Below are 22,024 nucleotides of genomic sequence, written 5' to 3' on the forward strand. Positions count from 1 at the left end.
ATGAGGGTTGGTGCTGCTTTGCCGGTATGAGGGTGACCTACACAATATTAGGCAGGTGGTTTTAATGTTGTGGCTGATCAGTGTGTGTGTGTGTGTGTGTGTGTGTGTATATATATATATATATATATATATATATATATATATATATATATATATATATATATATATATATACTGTAAGTGAATGTATTATGTTGGGAAACAGCAATGGATGAATTTTCAGAGCGATCTTTTTATTCTTGCTCTTTTTAAGGTTATGATATAGGGTACAACGGGGCTGAAGGCACCCCTTAAGGAAATTTTGCTTTTTTCATGGTCAAAAAATGTATCATGGTCAAATTTGTATTTTGACTGAATATTGATGGTGCAACATAATTTGTGTGAAAATAAATAATAACGGAAGATTGTTTTGATTAAAATTCAGTTTTTAAAAAAAGGTGGTGAGGAAGCCTTTTACCCCCACACTTGGGGTAAAAGGCTCCCTCACTTGGGGCAAAAGGCCCCTAGGGGGTTTAATGTGATATTGTGTAGATACCGGGGCAATAGTCAAAGGGCCCAATTTGTCAACTAATGCAAATAATTTTGAGACACAAAGATGCTTTTTTGAGTAACAAATTGAGATGATGCTTAAAATAACCGCTTCAGAAAAAAGTCAACATTTCCTGTTCATTTCAAACACATTTGGCATTTTATTACATCTCAAGTATTCTATAAACAAACCAGTCTCTATTATGATTGGATGAGTCAATGTGAGCCCACTTTGAAAATTTTTCATAACAAATCTATTCACCCCATTTAAGAAAAACAATGTGTTTTATAGTGCCCTTTTGCCCCTGCAACAGGGAGGCTTTTTACCCCAAATGCTGTCCTTTCACAGTTATTGAAAAATTTTTGATTTAATGACCTTAAACAAAACTGAAAATGATAAATTAGTATTTTGTCTCAAAAGAAATGTGTTAATTTTAGGGATTTTCATTAGCTACATAAATTTGCAACATTTAAAAAAATAATAAAAATGTGATCAAATTGCCTCAAAATCAACCTTTAGACACCACACGCAAATATCTCATGGATCAGGAAAATTTTGCAGTGCATAGTGACAAACAGGTGTTTAGGAAAGTGATGTGGTAGTTTTTGATGCTATTTAGTGTTTTGGGAGAAAATAAAATCAAAAGAGCCTTTTACCCCGTGGAGCCTTTAGCCCTGTTGTACCCTAATTAGCTTTTTATCATCTATATCAGACCAACCACACTATCAATACTTTTCATTAATCTAAAACTGTGCTGAAAATCTTATTATTAAAATACTTTTGTGTTTTGCTGGCATATTGTTTTCCTTTTTAACTTTGTCATGATCACTTGTCATTACAATGCCTGACTTTGAATTCAGGACAAATGAAGTGCATCGACAGATTTGGTGATCTGTCCCCCTCTGATGCCACTTTCATTGAGTACAACAAAGAGCCCATTGTAGATTTTGGGCACTTTGGGCAACATCTGATTGGTCTGGTGGCTGAAACTGTAGAGGAGAGGGTTTTCATGATCATGGACTACTTGCTGGTTCTCCTCATGGACAAGGATGGAAGCAACTTCCTTGACTGGAACGACATTGTTTGGGTCAAAGTCGAAGAAATTCGTAAGGTAGGCAACTTCTATTTTTTTTCTATTGAAACCCTCAATTCCTAGTCATCTAGATATTTCTAGTCAATTAAAATATTCAATCTGGAATATATTTATCTTTATCCTGTCTCTTCATTCTTCTAGTATTGTCATTGTTTTTAATTTGTGTGAATCTAACCCCTCTCTCAAACTGGACATTACACATCACCATCTGTGTAGTCCAACAACCGTATCAATCATGGAGAAGTGTGCTTGATTTTACATTCTTTGCACACATGAGCTCTGCCAGGACCCCTGTTCGATCTTGTCATAAGCATTGAGGATCTGAATAAGTGCCTGCAAACCCTAATACAGATGTATGATGTGCTAGCCACCAAGGGTATCTACTGTGCCACTGAGGCAGAGTTCCAGCAGTTCATTGTTCTTCTGCAACTCAATGATGGCAATATACTTTGGTAAAATTTTGTTGAAATCTGGTTTACTCTTTCTTTGAAAATAACCCCATCCATTAGACAGAGTTAGAAAAGCAAAAGATTGAAATTGTTTTGTTGTGTATGTCAGTGCAGTGAGGTGCAGCGGTTCCGTAAAGTAGTGCGAGGTGAAGTTTGCTGTGCAGGCCTTTGAAGCACTGAACACAGATAACTGTGTTCGATTCTTCAAACTTGTGAATGCAGCTTCCTATTTGGCCGGTTGCACACTTGAAAGACATGTTTATCAGGTAAGTGCGTATATAAACACAGATAGTCTGTGCCAACAATTTAGTAGTAGTTTGGCACTCATACAAAACAAGTATGTGTTTGGAACACCTCAGATTTTCTTAATGTTTCTGTATTTACAGTTGAAGTCAGAAGTTTACATACACTTAGGTTGAAGTCATTAAAACTCATTTTTTAACCACTCCACAGATTTACAATTAGCAAACTATAGTTTTGGCAAGTCGTTTAGGACATCTACTTTGTGCATGATATGAGTAATTTTTCCAACAATTGTTTACAGACAGATTGTTTCACTTTTAATTGACTATATCACAATTCCAGTGGGTCCGAAGTTTACATACACTAAGTTAACTGTGCCTTTAAGCAGCTTGGAAAATTCCAGAAAATGATGACAAGCCTTTAAGCAATTAGCTTCTGATAGGAGGTGTACCTGTGGATGTATTTTAAGGTCTACCTTCAAACTCAGTGCCTCTATGCCTGACATCAAGGGAAAATCAAAGGAAATCAGCCAAGACCTCAGAAAAAAAATTGTGGACCTCCAAAAGTCTGGTTCATCCTTGGGAGCAATTTCCAAACGCCTGAATGTACCACGTTCATCTGTACAAACAATAGTACGCAAGTATAAACACCATGGGACCACGCAGCCATCATACTGCTCAGGAAGGAGATGCATTCTGTCTCCTAGAGATGAACGTAGCTTGGTGCAAAAAAAAAAAGAGCAAATCAATCCCAGAACAACAGCAAAGGACCTTGGTAGACAAGTATCTATATCCACAGTAAAACGAGTCCTATATTGACATAACCTGAAAGGCTGCTCAGCAAGGAAGAAGCCACTGCTCCAAAACCATCATAAAAAAAAAAAGCCAGACTACAGTTTGCAAGTGCACATGGGAACAAAGATCTTACTTTTTGGAAAAATGTCCTCTGGTCTGATGAAACAAAAATTTAACTGTTTGGCCATAATGACCATTGTAATGTTTGGAGGAAAAAGGGTGAGGCTTGCAAGCCGAAGAACACCATCCCAACCATGAAGCATGGGGGTGGCATCATCATGTTGTGGCTGTGCTTTGCTGCAGGAGTGACTGGTGCACTTCATAAAATAGATGGCATCATGAGGAAGGAAATTTATGTGGATAAATTGAAGCAACATCTCAAGACATCAGTCTGGAATTTAAAGCTCGGTTGCAAATGGGTCTTCCAAATGGACAATGATCCCAAGAATACCTCAAAAGTTATGGCAAAATGGCTTAAGGACAACAAAGTCAAGGTATTGGAGAGGCAATCACAAAGCCCTGACCTCAAGCCGATAGAAAATTTGTGGGCAGAACTGAAAAACATGTGCGAGCAAGGAGGCCTACAAACCTGACTCAGTTACACCAGTTCTGTCTGAAGGAATGGGCCAAAATTCCAGCAACTTAATGTGAGAAGCTAGTGAAAGGCTACCCAAAACATTTGACCCAAGTTTAACAATTTAAAGGCAATGCTACCAATACTAACAAAGTGTATGTAAACTTCTGACCCATTGGGAATGTGATGAAAGACATAAAACCTGAAAAAAATAATTATATCTACTATTATTCTGACATTTCACATTCTTAAAATAGTGATCCTAACTGACCTAAGACAGGGAATGTTTTCTATGATTAAATGTCAGAAATTGTGAAAAACTGAGTTTAAAAAGTATTTGGCTAAGGTGTATGTAAACTTCTGACTTCAACTGTAGGTATGTGCGAATCAAAGCACTGAAAATCCTGAATGTGGCCTTCACTGATGGACCCAAGAGAACCATCCTTTTCCCAATCGAGCACTTTTCCAGAATGCTCATGTTCCGCAATATCTCTCTAGAGCCTTCACCAGCTGCCCTGAATGGTGAGGAGTAAACACTTAATTTCTTAGTATATTAGTGAAAATTAAAAAAGCATAAAAGTATATACTTTTATTGGATTGGCATTCTTAAATAAATTCTGAATGGCCCACTACCCTGATGAACATATATGTCATTTTCCCATTCTGCTTTGTTCTCAGCAGCTTATTCTTAGCTACAGGAGTTGCAGGCCACTTTGGAGCTTCCAGGCTTTGGGGTGAAACTCATGCTGCCAGCTGAAACCCTGCTGTTTTTGGAGCTCCCTGCCACAGCAGAGCCTATGAAGCCCAAAAATTCTGTGGAAAGTGGAGAGCATTCCCGAACAGCCGAATCTTAAAGACTTGCGTTCAAGGAGAAAGCTGCTGATATTGTCTGCTGCACAGAGTGTAGCTGCAAAGAAAAGGATACCCTGGCTAAGGAGGAGGCAGCAATGATACAGTACAAGGGATCCAGGAAGAGTTGAATCACAAGAGGTATGAGGAGCTTATTTTTTTGTGCTTAAGGTATCCATGGATCCGTGAAAAATATTTAAATGAGTTATGGTGAGCTATAATTGATTTATGGTGTGGCCCTAAAGAAAACATTTGTTAAGTGTGTAGACATAAATGGGAAATGGAAAGTACTGTAGATCAAGTTCTTGGGCAATTGTTTAGACACAACAGTTGCTTAGTCCTTGAACGTTTGCAGAAACAGTTCTTTTACTTGTATTTGTAGGTTTGAAGCACAGTGAGATTGTAGCCTTCCATTTGTGCTCTTCCTCTTCTAATAATATCTGGCCCTCAATCATCCAGCTTGTGCCTCCTCGGGTCATGATGACTCCCTCCTACAAGCACAGTGCTTCAGTCACCTTCCAGGGACTAGTACAGTTATACTACAACTCTGAGCACAACCTGTGTGACTGTCTTTTAAAAGTAGCATTCATTATGAATGCATTCAATTGCTATATTTTTTATCTTTTTAGTTTATGTACTGTAGGTTAAAGGTTTAGCTTTTTTATTTTTTTTTTATTTTTTTTTTAGTTCAGGCTGCTTCATTGCTTAGAGCTTGAAGGTTTGCAGAAATGGTACTTTTATATGTTTTGGTTGGGAGAGCAGCCCTGGAGTAGGTCCAAATATGATCAAAGGAGGAACTATAAAAAAAAATTAAAAGGACTTGGAGCAGCAGAACAATCCAAATTGAGCAGCTATAAAAAATAAAAAAATAAAAACGAAAGAAGCAACAAAAACACTAAAAGGAGCAACTCTTATAAATGAAAGGAGCAACTATTATAAAAAAGAGGACCAAAAGCAGGAAAGAAGCAGCCATTATAAAAGGAGCAGCAAAATATGAAAGGAGCAGCCATTACGAAAACAAGAGGAGGGAAAACATTAAGGAGCAGCTACAAATTAAATGAAAATGTAAACTACAAAAAAATAAAATAAAATAAAATAAAATAAAAAAAGGCTCAGCTACAAAAAACCTAATGGATCATTGACCACATTTACATGCATATAGAAATTCTGATTAATATGCATCATGTGAACAAGTTAAACCATAGTTAACCCTCATGTTGTTCCAAACATAACTTCTTTTCTTTGGTGAAACATAAAAGGCAATTAGACAGTTTCAGTCACCATTCACTTTCATTATGTGAAACAAATATATATATTTTAGAGTTTTCAGAGTCATAAGAGGTTATTTCTTTCCTGTTTTGACCCTTAATCTTTGGCTCTGCCATTAAAGAAGGCAATGTAATGAGTACAGAGCTGTATGAAGCCATAAAATAATGCAAAATCAATTGATATTGTTAACAAATCTATTTCTGAGTTTAACTGTTTTTTCCCCCATGATTTTAGACAGGACAGGGGTGCAGAGCTTTTTTCAAACACTTCCAAACATAACAACTTGGTGTTTAATGTGCAAATGCACAGTAATATGTGACTAGTATTAAATTATAATTTAATACCACTTAAATTTTCCCTTTATCTGATGTGCTTTTTTGAAGTTTGATTTTCACTACAAAAATGTAATCAAAGATCCCTTGGCAGAAGACAGGTTTCACATTGCACCTTGCAAAATGAATACAAAACATCATATTTTACTTACTTAACATTTACAACATTTAATGGGCTTGACCCACACTGTAAAAATGTCTGTAATTTTAATGGTAAAAGACTGTAAAAATGCTACAGATTTTTTTTTTTAATTGATTACCAGTATTAACGTTAAAATATACAGTACATTTTTCTTATATATTTTAAAAGACAATACAGTAGTTTTTACAATAAAATGTTGTAAAAATTACATTTTTAGTTGTAAAAAGTATGATTGTCCTGTATAATTAATGGTAAAAATGTACATTGTTTAATAAGAGACAACAGGTACTTTTTAGAGTAAATTGTTAAAATTACAGTAAAAATAATAATAATAATAATAATAATTGGGCGTTCCCACAATTCCCTGCATGACAATGCAGGGAATTGTGGGAATGCCCAATTATATTTTTTTTTTTACTGTAAATTTAACAGAATTTTCTTTTTTTTTTTACAGTGCCAGCATGTCATGTAAATTACAACAGTTTAAACTGTAAAATTTACAGGTTGTTCTGTAAAGTTGTTTACATTTTTACTGTATTTTTTACATAATTATTCTGGCAACAACAGCTGCCAGTTTTTTTTTTTTTTTTGTGTACAAACAACATTAAAAATACAGTATGAAATTGTGAAAACCTACAGCAAACAAAAGTCAATTCAGTATTTTCCAGCAATTATAACCCATTAACTGTAGGTTAGTTCACAAGGCTTTCCTTAATGCAGAGATGCATCAGTGTCTTATGTGGTGGGTTGATAACCCCTATGTGCACATACTTTGTTAATGTGCCATTATTTTGCTGCGACAAACTTTGGAAAGCAGCTCCCCATAAAAAATGCATTTAGGATCAAGTCTAATACGGTTATATTCTACACAATGGATCAACTGAATACTTTGCTAAACAGTAAGTTTTGCTTCATGTAACATATGTTGTGTGTTGACATGTTTCTTGAGATGGGCTGACTGAGTAAACCGTTTACCACATTCCTTGCACTCAAAAGGTCTCTCCCCTGTGTGGATAAGTTTGTGTCTTTTAAAATTACCTAGATCCACAAATCCCTTTTCACAATGGGGGCAAACGTAGCGTTTCTCCCCTCTATGCCCTTGCATGTGCATATTCAGGGCAACTCTATGTTTAAACTTCTTCCCACATTGAGTGCAAGAGAATGGCTTCTCCCCAGTGTGCATACGCATATGCGTAGAGCGGTCTGCCTTGGCCAAAAACCTTTTGCCGCAAACTTTACAAGGAAAGGGCCTTTCTCCCGAGTGGATGAGCTTATGTTTGGTAAGGGTAAAGTGGTAAACAAAACTTTTTCCACATTCCTCACACTGATACCGCTTCTCCTCTGTGTGGACCTTTACATGCCGGTTAAGACCTCGTGCACTAGGGAAGGCCTTTCCACACTGAGAGCAGGTATAAGGCCTCTCACCTGTATGAAGTCTCATGTGGTTCTCCAAAGCAGATGCATTGCTGAGCACCCTTCCACACTCAGCACACTCAGTACTCCTCTGCAGTGTTTTGCTCAAAGCTTTCGGTAATGCTTGACTTCCGTTATTTGTGGAAAAACTTGTGCCACAATGTGCTGCTTCACTAATCAAGTCTTTCTGCACCCTATTTATCCCCTTATCCTCGAAAGTGAATGTGCTGACCTTATCTGCTAAACTTATTTGTTTGGATTTGGAAAAAGCTTTTCTCTGTTTCCTCAGTCTAGACTGGAGTGTGGGACTATTGTCCTCACTATACTCTGGAAGGTCTTCATCATCATCCATGGCAACTGATTTAGTCTCTCCAGTACAGACTTCAAAGTGATTGACAGGAGAAACAGCGGTCTCTAAAGGTATAATAGGTACTCTCCCTAAAACACTTGAATGGGTGGAAGTTGCAGCTCGCTGTTCCTTCAGTGTTAGCAGAGGTGCAAGTGGCCCTGATGGCTGTAAATGGGGCATAGACGACTGCTCTAGGGCATCTTGGGGCATCATCACAATGGGCGAGTGCAAATGCAGAGTATCCAGAGATTCAAGCAAACCTGGGGTGTTATCAGGTGGAGGAAAAAACTGGTCCAAAGAAGAGGAGAACTGATCGGATTGTGCTGAATATTGAGATTGCAGAAGTTGAGGTGGGTTTGGAATACCAGTTGACAGAGCTGGAAGTGAGGAGACAGATCCCTGAATTGGTGTAACTGGATTGTGGGAATAAGTAAATGGAACATGTACTGGCAGATAAGAAGGCTGAGCTGCATGAGACAGATTGTGTTGTGGCACCAAAGGGAACTGTAATGATGGACTTGAACTTGCAGAATGCACTGGCATTATCTTTGGTGATGAAGCAAAAACCTGGGTTTGAGAGAATCCAAGACTGGTCGAAAGAATCGGATCCTGGACTGGTGAAATTTTATTTGATGCTGCAGTATCTGGAACGTTGTCTAATGGCATGAGAGCTTGTACTAGTGGAGTCACCTCCTGGGCTAGTGACTTAATGGTCTGTGGTGAAATGGTCTGGTTTATTGTTTCAGGATTCTGATTTGGTCGACGGTGAACCTGAGGTATTGGTGTGCAACCTGGAGCACCAGACAGCTCAATCATTGGCACAGACATCTCAACCGAGGAAACAAGATTCTGGGTTGAATTGGCATGTTGTACTGAAATAGTTGATGTCTCGACTGGTGCAAATGCATTTTCTCGTTCTTTTTCATTTAGGGAAGACGAGCCATCTCTGTTTTCTGATGTTCTTTCAGCTGTACCTCGGGCTGGGCAGGTACACCGGTTGGATTGGTGACCACAAGGATTCACTCTGTGACTACATGAGGAACGAGTCACTAATGGTGGTGATTTTCCCCCAGAGTTGCCATAGTGCCTGCTTCTTGTTTGAAATGTTGTTGGGATCACGACTGTGGATAAAGAGAGGTGAAGATTCAAAAGAGGAGAACATGAAGAAGAATACTTGGAAATATAGAGGATGTGCCTTTTGGTCACTTTGACTACTCAGGGTGGGATAGGGGCAATAGAGCGAGTTAATGCTATTTTCAATTGTTGGTATAAATACATATGAATTAGATGAATATCTTTGGCCATAGCATTAAGTCTTGCTTTTTTTACAGTGTAACACATTTTTAAGATGGTGTATAAAGTACAACCTTTAAAAACCTTGTCTCAAGACCTATGCATTCTGTTCCAGTCCATTTCATCAGTTGGGCTCTGTCTTGTTGTTCTGAAAACAACAACGTCCCTAATCCTCTCCAAAAAGTGTTGAGTGCTGTTGCTGTCCCGACTCTAACCAAGAGACAGCAAGGCACTTGGGATGTGCAAAACTGCACATTTTCATAATCAACAGATAGTCAGGGGTTTGTTTGAATAACTAGTTGTCTAGTCAGTGTAAAGGAACCCATGTATAATTAGGCTATGTTACACTGCCTGGCCAAAAAAAAAAAAAAAAAAATATTTTGTTTAGCTTTGATTACGGCGCTCACTCAACATGGCATTCTTTTGACAACCTTATGCAATGTCACAACATTTATTTCTGTCCAGAGTTGCATTCAGTTTTGGCCGAGATCTTGTATGGATGATGGGAGAGTCGAACCACTCCGTAAAGTCTTCTCTAGCAAATCCCAAAGACTTTCAATGGGGTTAAGGTCAGGACTCTGTGGCGGCCAATTCATGTGTGAAAATGATTCCTCATGCTCCCTGAACCACTCTCACAATTTGAGCCAGATGAATCTTGGCATTGTCATCCTGGAAAATGCCCATGCTGTCAGGGAAGAAAAAATCCATTGATGGGATAACCTGGTTATTCAGTACATTCAGGTAGTCAGCTGACTATTTTATTGCTGCATAACGTTGCTGAGCCTAGACCTGACCAACTGAAGCAACTGCAGTTCATAACACTGCCTCCAGAGGCTTGTACAGTGGGCACTATGCATGACGGGTGCATTGCTTCATGCGCTTCCCTTCTTACCCTGACACGCCCATCGCTTTGGAATAGGGTACATCTGGACTCATCAGACCACATGACCTTTTTCCATTGCTCCAGTCCAATCTTTATGCTCCCTAGCAAACTGAAGTTATTTTTTCCAATTAGCCTCACTAACAAGTTGCTTTCACAGCTGTTTAGTCCCACTCCTGTAAGTTCTCGTTGCATTTTGCGTGTGGAAATGCTCTTACTTTCACTATTAAACATAGCTGTGAGTTAGTTCTACTGTCGATTTTTAACGATGTGACTTCAAGCATTTTAGTGATCTCTGACCACGATCATTCAAGATTTTTTTTTGACCACATTTCTTCTGCAAAGCTGATGGTTCACCACTATCCTTCCAGGTTTTAATAATGCGTTGGATATTTCTTAACCCAATTCCAATGATTTCAGCAATCTCCTTAGTTTTTTTCTTTGCTTGATGCAGGCCAATAATTTGGCCCTTCTGAAACAGAGTAACATCTTTTCCATGACCACGGGATACATCTTCCGACATGGTTGTTTAAGAAATGAGAAGCTACACACTGTATCAGTTAGGGTTAAAGGAATTGTTGCCAGCTGAAGCATATTAATCAATGCAATAATGATCCAAGTATCTGCTTATTTAAATCTAAACAGCAACTTTCTTTTTGGCCAGGCAGTGTATGTTCAGATGACCCCGATCAGACACGTTTCAGAGGGATATACGGACACCAAGCGCAGCACTTAAACATGGTAGCTAAAGAATATTTAATAAATAAATAGGCTAAATAGCTATAACATCTTTTTGCAGAAAACTATCAAAGTAAAAAAAGTAAGAGATAAGAAAGGCTCCAATACTTAGCAGCACAAAACCGCTTGCGCACATCCTGAAAACAGAATGAAGTGCCTCAATGTACCCGGAGTGCTTTACGGTACTTGGGTATTCTTGCCCATCCTTAATAATAAGTACATTTTTTCAATATATGGCGGAACAGCATATAAAATATGAGAACATTTTCAGCCCAATTTATGATTTACTCTTGTACCTCTTTCCATGGTGTCGTTATTTGGCTCTCTGCGCACCAGTATTGGCTCAGCACCCTCTTGCTTAAGTAGAAAGTATCCTGGTTTGTAGTGGTCACGTTCAGTCTCTTGAGGCTGAAGACCAAGAACAAAATTTAGAATGTAGTGAACATGAACAGGATGATAAAAAGAAAAAAATCTCTCATTTACTCATGCTGTCCCAAACTCTTATGACATTCTCACTTCTGCAGAACATAACAAGGTTGCTGCAGAGTTTTTAAAATAAAATTTAAGTCTTTTCAAGACCTAAACAAATAAAATTACTACTGTATCCCCATACCAAAACAAACACACACAATCTTAAAATAAATCATGTATCAGACTCTTACTTAAAAAGGCTGGGGCACACATTCAACATGGCCTTAACAATGCTTATCAGTAAAACACGTTAATATATATGCAAGTTAAAAATACAAGTTAAATATGTTTTAAACAGTATATAATCACATTCAAATTGGTTTATGTACCATTATATAAATAAATACAAATTAGAGGTTGACCAATATAGGATTTTGCCAATACGATAATATGTTGTAAGAAAGACAATTAACCTGCCAATAGTTTTTAAAATTGGTAGCTTATATTAAATATTCTTAGTCTTTCCTTCCTGTGATGGGAAGGGCCAGACAGAGGCTACAAGAGTCCAAATTTAATTACATTCCAGATGCAGTTTATGGTGGAATCAAAATACCAATTAATGCTTCCAGCTACTCATTCAAACAGATAAGGGAAATAAAATATGCACTCCTACAATAATCGTATTACAATATAAACAAACATATTACAATATAAACAATTAAAAATAAACATTGTCATATTTCCTCAACACTATATCATCATCATCAACAGTTGATCATTAGTACTGCTTGACATAAATTTCCGATATGGCCTAATGATTGCGAACTGCTCTACAAAAGCAGGAAATACTCACAAACCCCCCACATGCTTGGAGAAAACACAACAGTGCCGCTTTTTCACTCTGAAGGACGTGCATGCATTTATTTAATCAGATCATAATCTTTTGAAGTTTGATAATCACATTAATTCATAGCAAGATTCCTGTCTTTCCGCTATAACTCGATGAATGATAATTGAGACTTTTGTTGTATCATTTAAGATATTTAAAGGAATAGTTCACCCAAAAATGAAATTTGCTGATAATTTACTCATCCTCAGGCCATCTAAGATGTATCTGAGTTTCTTTCTTCATCAAAAAAAGAATTTAAGACTTTTAGGATTTCATTTCAGGCCTCCACCTCTAAACAATGCAAGTGAATGTCCTCCATTTTTTGACAGTCCAAAATGCATATGTAGGGTGCATCAAAATAATCCACATGACTCCAGTCAACAAATAAAGTTCTTCTGAACCCAAACGATTGATTATTTTTAGAAACAAAACAATACTTATATAATTTTTAACTACAAATGTTCACTTCCGTACATCTCTGTGACGTGCGTTCATGAGAGGCATGACGTAAGCTCGTTGGTAAGGTCATGCATCACGTGGAGTAGGAGTCAGGAAGTGCGTCATTGTTTACAAGAGAAACTTGTGCCGTTCACAAACCAAAACAATTTCAAAAACAATATAAAATAAAAAATAATAAAAAAATAAAAATAAAAAAAAAAACTGTAAACAGTGACGCGCTTCCTTCCTCCTCCACGTGACGCGTGACCTTACGAGCGAGCTTACGTCATCCCTCTCATGCCACAACTTCACGGTTGGGATGGTGTTCTTCGGCTTGCAAGCCTCACCCTTTTTCCTCCAAACATAACGATGGTCATTATGGCCAAACAGTTCCATTTTTTTTTTTTTAATCAGACCAGAGGACATTCCTCCATAAAATAAGATATTTGTCCCCATGTACACTTGCAAACTATAGTCTGGCTTTTTTATGGCAGTTTTGGAGCAGTGGCTTCTTCCTTGCTGAGCAGCCTTTCAGGTTATGTCGATATAGGACTCATTTTACTGTGGATATAGATACTTGTCTACCTGTTATTCCAGCATCTTCACATGGTCTGGGTGTTCTGGGATTGATTTGCACTTTTCGCACCAAACTACGTTCATCTCTAGGCATCAGAATGTGTCTCCTTGCTGAGCGGTATGATTGCTGCATGGTCCCATGGTGTTTATACTTGTGTACTATTGTTTGTACAGATGAACGTGGTACCTTCAGGCATTTGGAAACTGCTCCCAAGGATGAACCAGACTTGGAGGTCTTGGCAGATTCCTTTTGATTTTCCCATGATGTCAAGCAAAGAGGCACTGAGTTTGAAGGTAGGCCTTAAAATACATCCACAGGTACACCTCAAATTCAGTAGACCTCGTATCAGAAGCTAATTGGCTAATTGCTCTGGAATTTTCCAATCAGCTTAAAGGCACAGTTAACTTAGTGTATGTAAACTTCTGACCCACTGGAATTGTGATATAGTCAATTGAAAGTGAAACAATCCGTTTGTAAACAATTGTTGGAAAAATGACTCGTGTCATGCACAAAGTAGATGTCCTAAACGACTTGCCAAAACTATAGTTTTCTAATAAAGCTCCAAGATTGATGTGAAACTCCGGGCTCTGGGCTTAAACAGCTCGCTGTGCAGCTGGATCCTGGGCTTCCTGTCAAGTAGACGCCAGGTGGATAGAATGGGCAGCAACATCTCATCCCTGACCCTCAACACTGGAGCCCCGCAGGGCTGTGTCCTCAGCCCACTCCTGTATTCCCTGTACACACATGACTGTGTGGCAACACACAGCTCCAATGCCATCATTAAGTTTGCTGATGATACGACGGTGGTAGGTCTGATCACTGACAATAATGAATCAACCTACAGAGAGGAGGTGCACACTCTGACACACTGGTGTCAGGAGCACAACCTCTTCCTCAACGTCAGTAAGACCAAGGAGCTTGTGGTGGACTTCAGGAGAAAAGACAGAGAACACAGTCCCATCACCATCAATGGAACACAAGTGGAGAGAGAGTCAGCAGCTTCAAGTTCCTCGGTGTCCACATCACTGAGGAACTCACATGGTCTGTCCACACTGAGGCCATTTTGAAGAAGGCTCACCAGCACCACTTCTTCCTGAGACGGCTGAGGAAGTTTGGAATGAACCGCCACATCCTCACACGGTTCTACACCAGCACTGTAGAGAGCATCCTGACTGGCTGCATAACTGCCTGGTATGGCAACAGCACCACCCTCAACCGGAAAGCCCTGCAAAGGGTGGTGCAAACAGCCAGACACATCATCAGAGGTGAGCTTCCCTCCCTCCAGGACATATATACCAGGTGGTGTGTGAAAAAAGCTCGGAGGATCATCAGAGACTCCAGCCACCCGAGCCATAGGCTGCTCTCACTGCTACCATCACCAGCCGACTTCATGACAGCTTCTTACCCCAAGCAATCAGACTTTTGAACACTTGATCTGTTATGGTCAATATACATCAGCTCTGCACTTTATTAATCTCACACTGGACTGTCATAAATTATATTCTCTCTTAACAATATTGGCAGCTGACTATCAACCGACAGCCTGAATGTCAATACAGCACAATACAACATACTGTATATTTTATATATACTATTTTTATTGTATACTGTGTATTCTATATTGCGTGTATTGTATACTGTACATTGTATATTATTATTGTATATTGTGTTGTGTAATTGTGTGTATATTAGATATGTAAATTGTGTTGTGTAATCTGATGTTTATTGTAAATTGGTATATGTCTCATCACTTTCATGACTGCTATGTTGCTCGGAACTGCACCCAAGACTTTCATCCACTGTTGCACTTGTGTATATGGTTGTGTGACAAAGTGATTTGATTTGATTGATTTGATTAATATTAAATCTGTGGAGTGGTTAAAAAATGAGTTTTAAGGATTTAACTAAGTGTATGTAAACTTCTGACTTCAACTGTAAATCTTGACATCTGGTCAAACTGGACCACAGTGCAGGCTTCAAGAGGGAAATGCTTTGACAATTCATGCAGTTGCGATGTCCTCAATCCCGTCATCATTGTACATCAATGAGACGTTGCATTTTCATTTTGTAGTGTTTACCTTTAACATTTTGGTGCGCCGTGGTACATAAAAGTATCAACTCCCCCTGTATTTTCAAAACACAAACCTGGCCACACTGTGTCTGATTTGTCTACAGCAATCTATGCATACATCAATCACTAGGAAGTATGTGAACAAACTTCTCTCATGAATGTGCCATGGTCACTGCGGATGCCAAGATTAATAGAGAAAAAATACTTTTTGATATGTTTCCCACCGTGATTGAAACTTCAAAAAAACATGGATTCAACCATTTGAGTCATATGCATTATTTTTATGCTGCCTTTAAGTCCTTTTTGGAGCTTGAAAGTTTTGGACCCCATTGACTTTCAATGTATGGACAAAAACACTTCCTACATTCTTCAAAATATCGTTGTTTGTGTTCCACAGAAGAAAGGAAGTCATACGAGTTTGGAAAAGTACGAGGGTGAGATTTTGATGGAAAATGTTAGGAGAACTCTTCCTTTAAAATGTAAACATAATGCATTGCTAAAAATAAGTGAATAAATACACAATTATAAAATATAATATTATAAAATGTATACATTTTAAAAAGAATTTGTGTGTGTGTGTGTGGTGGGGCCAGTTGAAAAAACAAACATATAATAAATGAAATGTCCAGAAAACACATAAATGTGTAGTAGTTTTAGTTTTTACTGAAAAGACTATCAGTGAGCCTAGATATTTCTTTTCTTACCTCTTGTTTGATGAGGAGCAATGCAAGCTGTCTATTTTCATCCTCATTTGTGCACAGCTCTGCCAGTTTATCACTTGTAATGTCTCCAACGTGAAGACGTTGTCCTATAAACTGAAGAGTGTTACAGCCCCGGTCAACGAAAATGGCCTTTTCTGTCAAACAAACATTAGTGGAACAAAGTATTACCCACAGACGAAACCTGCAGGAATCATTCTAAACGTTTAAAATACTAAATAATGGCACGCGTAGCTGCTGCTGTTCGCTGGTACATTCCCAACATCCATTAAAAATGACTGGTGTTCATAAAGAATAAATTATAAGAGTAGTAAATTAGTAATTAGTCGTGCTTTTTGGTGCTTACTTTAAGTTTCTATCCGCCGTTAAAAGTCGTTATAACTTTCCAGGAAGTGTTTAATGAACGCCACAACCCAGACATCGTGTAAGGGAAAAGACCTACCACACTGCACGCCAACATCGCGATTTTTAGAAGCACTGTCATTCCTCTGATTCCCAACTCCAGTGCATCTCATTTTGACTTGGCTGGATGAATCACCTTTCTTCAGCTTGACATTCTCCCTTCTGAGTTGCACCAGCTCCGCTTTCAAGTGCTGCAAAGTGCCTTCAAAAAGTTGTGTTGCTTCCCTGACAGCGGTCTGTAAGATTGTTGCCATTATGGATGTGAACTGGGCTTGAAACGCCTCGTATTCTTCCATCCTCACATTCGGCTTAGTCAAATTCGGATTAATTTAATGTGTAGATACGAGCAGATGTTATGGTCTTTGTGACAGAAGCGACGAGGTTTACAATGACGCATCCAGGGGAGGGCGGGATTTTAAACTTCCGCACTGAATTTTAAATACCATTTATAGAAGGCTTCATTGAAAAGGGAAGTTATGGTGCCCTAGGGATGCACAAAATACAAAAACAAAATTAACAAAGCGAAAAAAAAAAATTCAGTACAACGAAATTAAGCCACAACGCAACGTAATAATCCGCAACATAACACAATTTTTAAACTATTATTTTTGTTGTTGTTGTGTTTGCTTTATTTAGCTGTGGCTTGATTTCGTTGTGTTGTGGTTTATTTCCATTGTGTTGTTTTTCTGTTGGGTTGCGTCTTATTTTTGTTGTGTTGTGAACGCCTTTTCTGTTGTGTTGTGGCTTAATTTCGTTGTGCTTTTTTATTTCCATTGTGTTTTCAGCATTTGCTTTGCTAAATTTGTTGTTTTGTGCACCCCTGGGCACAGTAGAAATTTGATGAGAGTTGCATCCTTTAAAGGTGCACTTAGTAATGTTTTCCTAATTTAAAATGTTTCACTTATTAAGAAATGAATTGTCATTTTAAAATATATGTATAAAATCATGAGCACTCCTGTGAGATGAAGACTTCAAACATATTAGTAACCTTACAAAAGCTGTTTTATTTTACATGGAGAGGGTCCGCTAGTGGGGGCTGCCACGTTATGATCACATGACCAGCCGAATACTACTTGCTTAATCTCAGTAACCGGCCTGTTGGAACTCGTGGATTAAATTAATCCATGGCTGACTGTCAATTTCTACAATGGCATCAGAAACCAAAAACTACTGCGTTTAAATAATGCTGCATCCACAGAGGTGTCAGTGTAAGTCCAGGTCGTAATTATATATATATATATAAACGAAAAAGAAAAAAAATACTGTGTAGGCCAATTGTAATACAACCTACTGCTTTGTTGTGCATGACTGCTTGCAGCGCGCACCACACAAGATAAAAATATTTGATCTTTCCATTGCTGCCGCTTGTCACTGACCAATTAGAGCTGAATTTATTCACAACCAATCAAACGACACGTAGCTTTTATGTAGTCAAAAACAACATGGAGACGAATCTACTCGCTGTTGCTGAAATTCCTACTGACAAATAATGTTTCTTTGAGCGTTTATAGAGACATAAATAGGAAAAAAGCCTCGTGTAAAGCTTGGATACAATGTATTCAAATGGGCCATGCATCGTACTTTAAAGGGGGGGGGGGTGGAGCTCAGCGAGTATTGACACTGACTACCACCCATGGAGTCGCGAGTTCGAACTCCAGCCAGGTCTCCTAAGCAACCAAACTGGCCCGGTCACCAGGGAGGGTAGAGTCACATGGGGTAACCTCCTCATGGTCGTGATTAGTGGTTCTTGCTCTCAATGGGGCGTGTGGTAAGTTGTGCGTGGATCGTGGAGAGTAGCATGAGCCTCCACATGCTGGGAGTCTCCGCAGTGTCATTCACAATGAGCCACGTGATAAGATGTGCTTCCAACCCCTTAAAACAATCTGCCTGCCTATCATTGCACTGGTGAGGACCCAATTTTTTATGTATTTATCACCTACGTCGATGACCGCCCCATCACCCAAAACACAGAGTCTGGGGCAAAACGAAATCCGAATGCCCAACACATCACACAGAACACTCTGTACCTTCAACTAAAATTCCTGAATCTCAGCGCACCATCAAAAAACATGGGCCATGTCTCCTTCCTCTGATTGGCATTGCCAGCAGGTGGGTGTGTCTTTAAGACCAAGCCTATACAATTTAGAGGGGGTCCAATAGAACCGATGTAAAATCTTGAATTGTATAAGGCACACCCTTACATCTCTTGATGCATTTTTTATGTTTTTTAAAATCCTAGCCCATTCTCTCTCCTCCAATTCCAGGTTTAAATCTTTCTCCCATAATCTCTTGAGAGTGGTTGAGACTCCGTCCCCCAGACTGTGAATTAGCAGGGAGTAATACACTGATGCCTCATGGCCCTTTCCAAAAGCAGAAATCACCTCTCCTAGAGTATCTGCTGCTTTAAGGGGGTGTATGCTATTCCCAAAAATAGTACAGAGCAAATGGCGTAACTGAAGATACCTAAAAAACTGAGATCTGGGGATCCCAAAATATTGAACCAGATTTTCAAAGGATCTCATCACACCGCTCTCGTAAAGATCACCGAGTGAATTAACCCCCCTCGCAATCCACTCTGACCAACAAAAAGGGGACTTATTAATGCATAGTTTGGGGTTTAGCCATAGGCTCGAGGCAACATTTAGATAAATATCTGAATTAAACACACTGGACACTTTTGTCCATACTGAGTGTAAATGTGAAATAATGGGGTGTGATTTAACTTCTTTATTCAGTTTGATGGAAAGGCTGTGCAATGGCAAAATAGGGGCAAGAAGTTCTTGTTCAATGCAGAACCAGGGAGGGGCTCTTTCAGGTGGGACCAATGAGCCAAATGTCTGAGACCGAATGCACAATAATAAAACAAAATCTTGGGTAGGCCTAGCCCACCTTTGTCAATAGGCCTATGTGATTTAATGAAATGTAGTCTGGGGCGCTTACCACTCCAAATGAAAGACTTCGCTATGCTATCAAATTGCTTGAAATGAGAGAGGGGGACATCTACAGGGAGAGACTGTAGCAAGTAGTCAAATTTTGGAATACAGTTCATTTTAATAACATTAACCTTCCCAATCATCGATAAATGTAATGAAGCCCACCTGACTACATCGCTCGAAAACCGTTTTATTAAAGGGTCAAAATTAACTCTGACTAAATCAGACAAATTTGTTGGGAATAAAATGCCCAAATACTTAATGCCCTGTTTGGGCCACTGGAAGGCCGTTACTGGACAGTACGCTGTCAAAGCCAAAGCTTCGGATTTAGACCAGTTGACTTTGTATCCTGAGAACTTGGAAAAGGAATTAATAATTCTGTGGAGGCAAGGCACAGCTCTAGTGGGGTCAGAGACGAATAATGAAATATCATCTGCATAAAGCAGAAGCTTATGCACCACACCTCCCGCCATCACCCCTGGAAAATCACCATCTTCTCTTATTGCGGCTGTTAATGGTTCCAGGGCAAGACAGAACAATATAATAGGGAAAACGCCTTTTCGGCGTCAAGTGAGATGGCAGCGACTGGAGACTGATCATTCGCTACTGACTACATGATATTGATGAAACGCCTAATGTTATCAGAAGAGCTGCGGCCCCGAATAAACCCCACCTGATCTATATGTATAAGAGATGTCATAACTTAATCAGTTAGCCAAAATTTTAGCCAGAATTTTAACATCTAGCTGGATCAGGGAAATTAGATGGTAACTTTTACACTCGCTTGGATCTTTGGTCCTTTTTAAGAATCAGACTGATCCAGGCTTGTGTCATGGTTGGCGGAAGCTTTCCATTCTTCAATGATTCAGTATAAACTTCTAACAAATGTGGAACCAGTTCTGTAGCATAAGATCTAAAAAATTCAGATGGCAAAACCATCTGGCCCCGGAGACTTGCCTGTAGATAAGGACTTAATTACCTTGTCAAGTTCCTCCAGGGTTATCTCAGAATCAAGAGAGTTTTTTTGCTCATTCGTCAGTTTAGAGAGTTCTAATGGTTCCACAAATTTTCTAATATCTTCATCAGTTGACGAAGACGTGGAACTATAGAGATCAATATAGAATTCTTTAAAAGCATTATTAATATCAATGGCTGAGGTAAATATTTCACCACCAGCAGATTTCACTGAGGGAATGGTAGAAAAAGACTCTCTCTGCTTTATATATCTAGCCAAAAGCTTCCCTGCATTGTCCCTCGACTCAAAGTATGACTGTCTTGCCCTGAACAACCAAAACTCCACTTTCTGTGACAAAACAGTATTAAACCTGTATTTCAATCAGGTCAATTCTCTGAGACCATCAGATGATATACGGCGCTTCAGCTCTGCCTCGGCACTTTTAATATTTCCTTCCAACTCCACGAGTTCTCGTGCTTTGACTCATGGCACCCAGCTGCACGAAAGTCTGAGAATTTTGACTTTGCCATATTTACCTCAAAGAGCAAGTATGTAACTGGGTGTATCGAATCTCACCGGATCGCAACATGAAAATAATTAAAAAACTAGCAAAGTTCGCAGAGCTCGTGTCTCACACGTCTGTCTCTCGCATGGCGTCACGTGAACCCCTAGCACTGCAGTTTTAATAATATTTTAAGCTTTATAGAATGCAATAATGTCTTCTAATGTTAATAAAAAGTTAATATAAATGGTTTATCTATGGTTTACAGTGAAGAAAGTATGTGGGTTCTTTTCTGAAATATCAGCAAAACAAGTATAAACTTGTTTCAATGAGTCTGTATGATAATGTCGGACATGTAACAGGTTGATGAATACACATCCTCATATGTTTAACACACTTTTAATGCCTTAAAAATGTGATGTATAAAAATAAAAAATACCACTAGACATGCAATATGTGTCTTTACTGCTTAAATTATTAACCTACATACAATAATAATAATATTCTCACTTCAATATGATCATATTCCATTTCAAAACTTAATAACAGCTGTTTTCGACTGAACAATATTATTTACTGCATTCAAAATAAATACAAAGACATCATTTTAGCAGTATGACATTATTTTTATTCACTTGTCCATTCACAAACAGTAGTCCATGCGCTGCGGTGGTGGAGACGGGATCTGTTCCACTTGCTATATCGTATATGGTGGTCTTGATTAGATATGATCATTGTTAGCAGGGCCTTAGCAAGGTACTCTGGGCCCCCTGACTGTATATTGCTCTGGGCCCCTTTCCTATTAAAAAATACAGTTTAGACTTTGTTGTAGGGCCCCTTGGATCTTTGGGCCCCTAGAATCCTTACCACCTTTCACCCCACTAGCTATAGCCCTGATTGTTAGATTATATTTGACCTCATATCTGTCACAACGACAGCACTTTGGAAATTAAAACAAGCAGTTTAATCAGAGTTTAAGTAATTTCTTCATAAAAAAGTTAATATCTAACAACAGCTGCTGCGGGTCAGTTGGGTCTAATAGAGCAGACGCAATAACAATAAACCTTCTACACACTCTGGGTTTTGGAATGCGGATGTAAACGTTTGCAGGGGAAACATTGACAGCGGTGAATGGGAGACCACAGCAAATATTATTTTCAGTTACCCATTTGCTCCAAGAG

General features: G+C 38.8%; 1 protein-coding gene across 1 annotated transcript; it reads right to left on the reverse strand.

Moving 5' to 3' along the window:
• Positions 1–704: 704 nt before the first annotated feature.
• On the reverse strand, positions 705–18,364 carry LOC127444567 (fez family zinc finger protein erm-like). Its single transcript, XM_051704014.1, has 4 exons — positions 16,494–18,364; positions 16,037–16,188; positions 11,243–11,354; positions 705–9,156 (listed from the first exon to the last, which is right to left on the reverse strand). The coding sequence occupies exons 1-4, from the start codon at positions 16,747–16,749 to the stop codon at positions 7,166–7,168; spliced, it is 2,511 nt and encodes an 836-aa protein (XP_051559974.1). The 5' UTR covers positions 16,750–18,364; the 3' UTR covers positions 705–7,165.
• Positions 18,365–22,024: the final 3,660 nt, after the last annotated feature.

The sequence above is a fragment of the Myxocyprinus asiaticus genome, chromosome 8, assembly GCF_019703515.2.
Source record: "Myxocyprinus asiaticus isolate MX2 ecotype Aquarium Trade chromosome 8, UBuf_Myxa_2, whole genome shotgun sequence".
In the NCBI taxonomy this organism is placed as follows: domain Eukaryota; kingdom Metazoa; phylum Chordata; class Actinopteri; order Cypriniformes; family Catostomidae; genus Myxocyprinus; species Myxocyprinus asiaticus.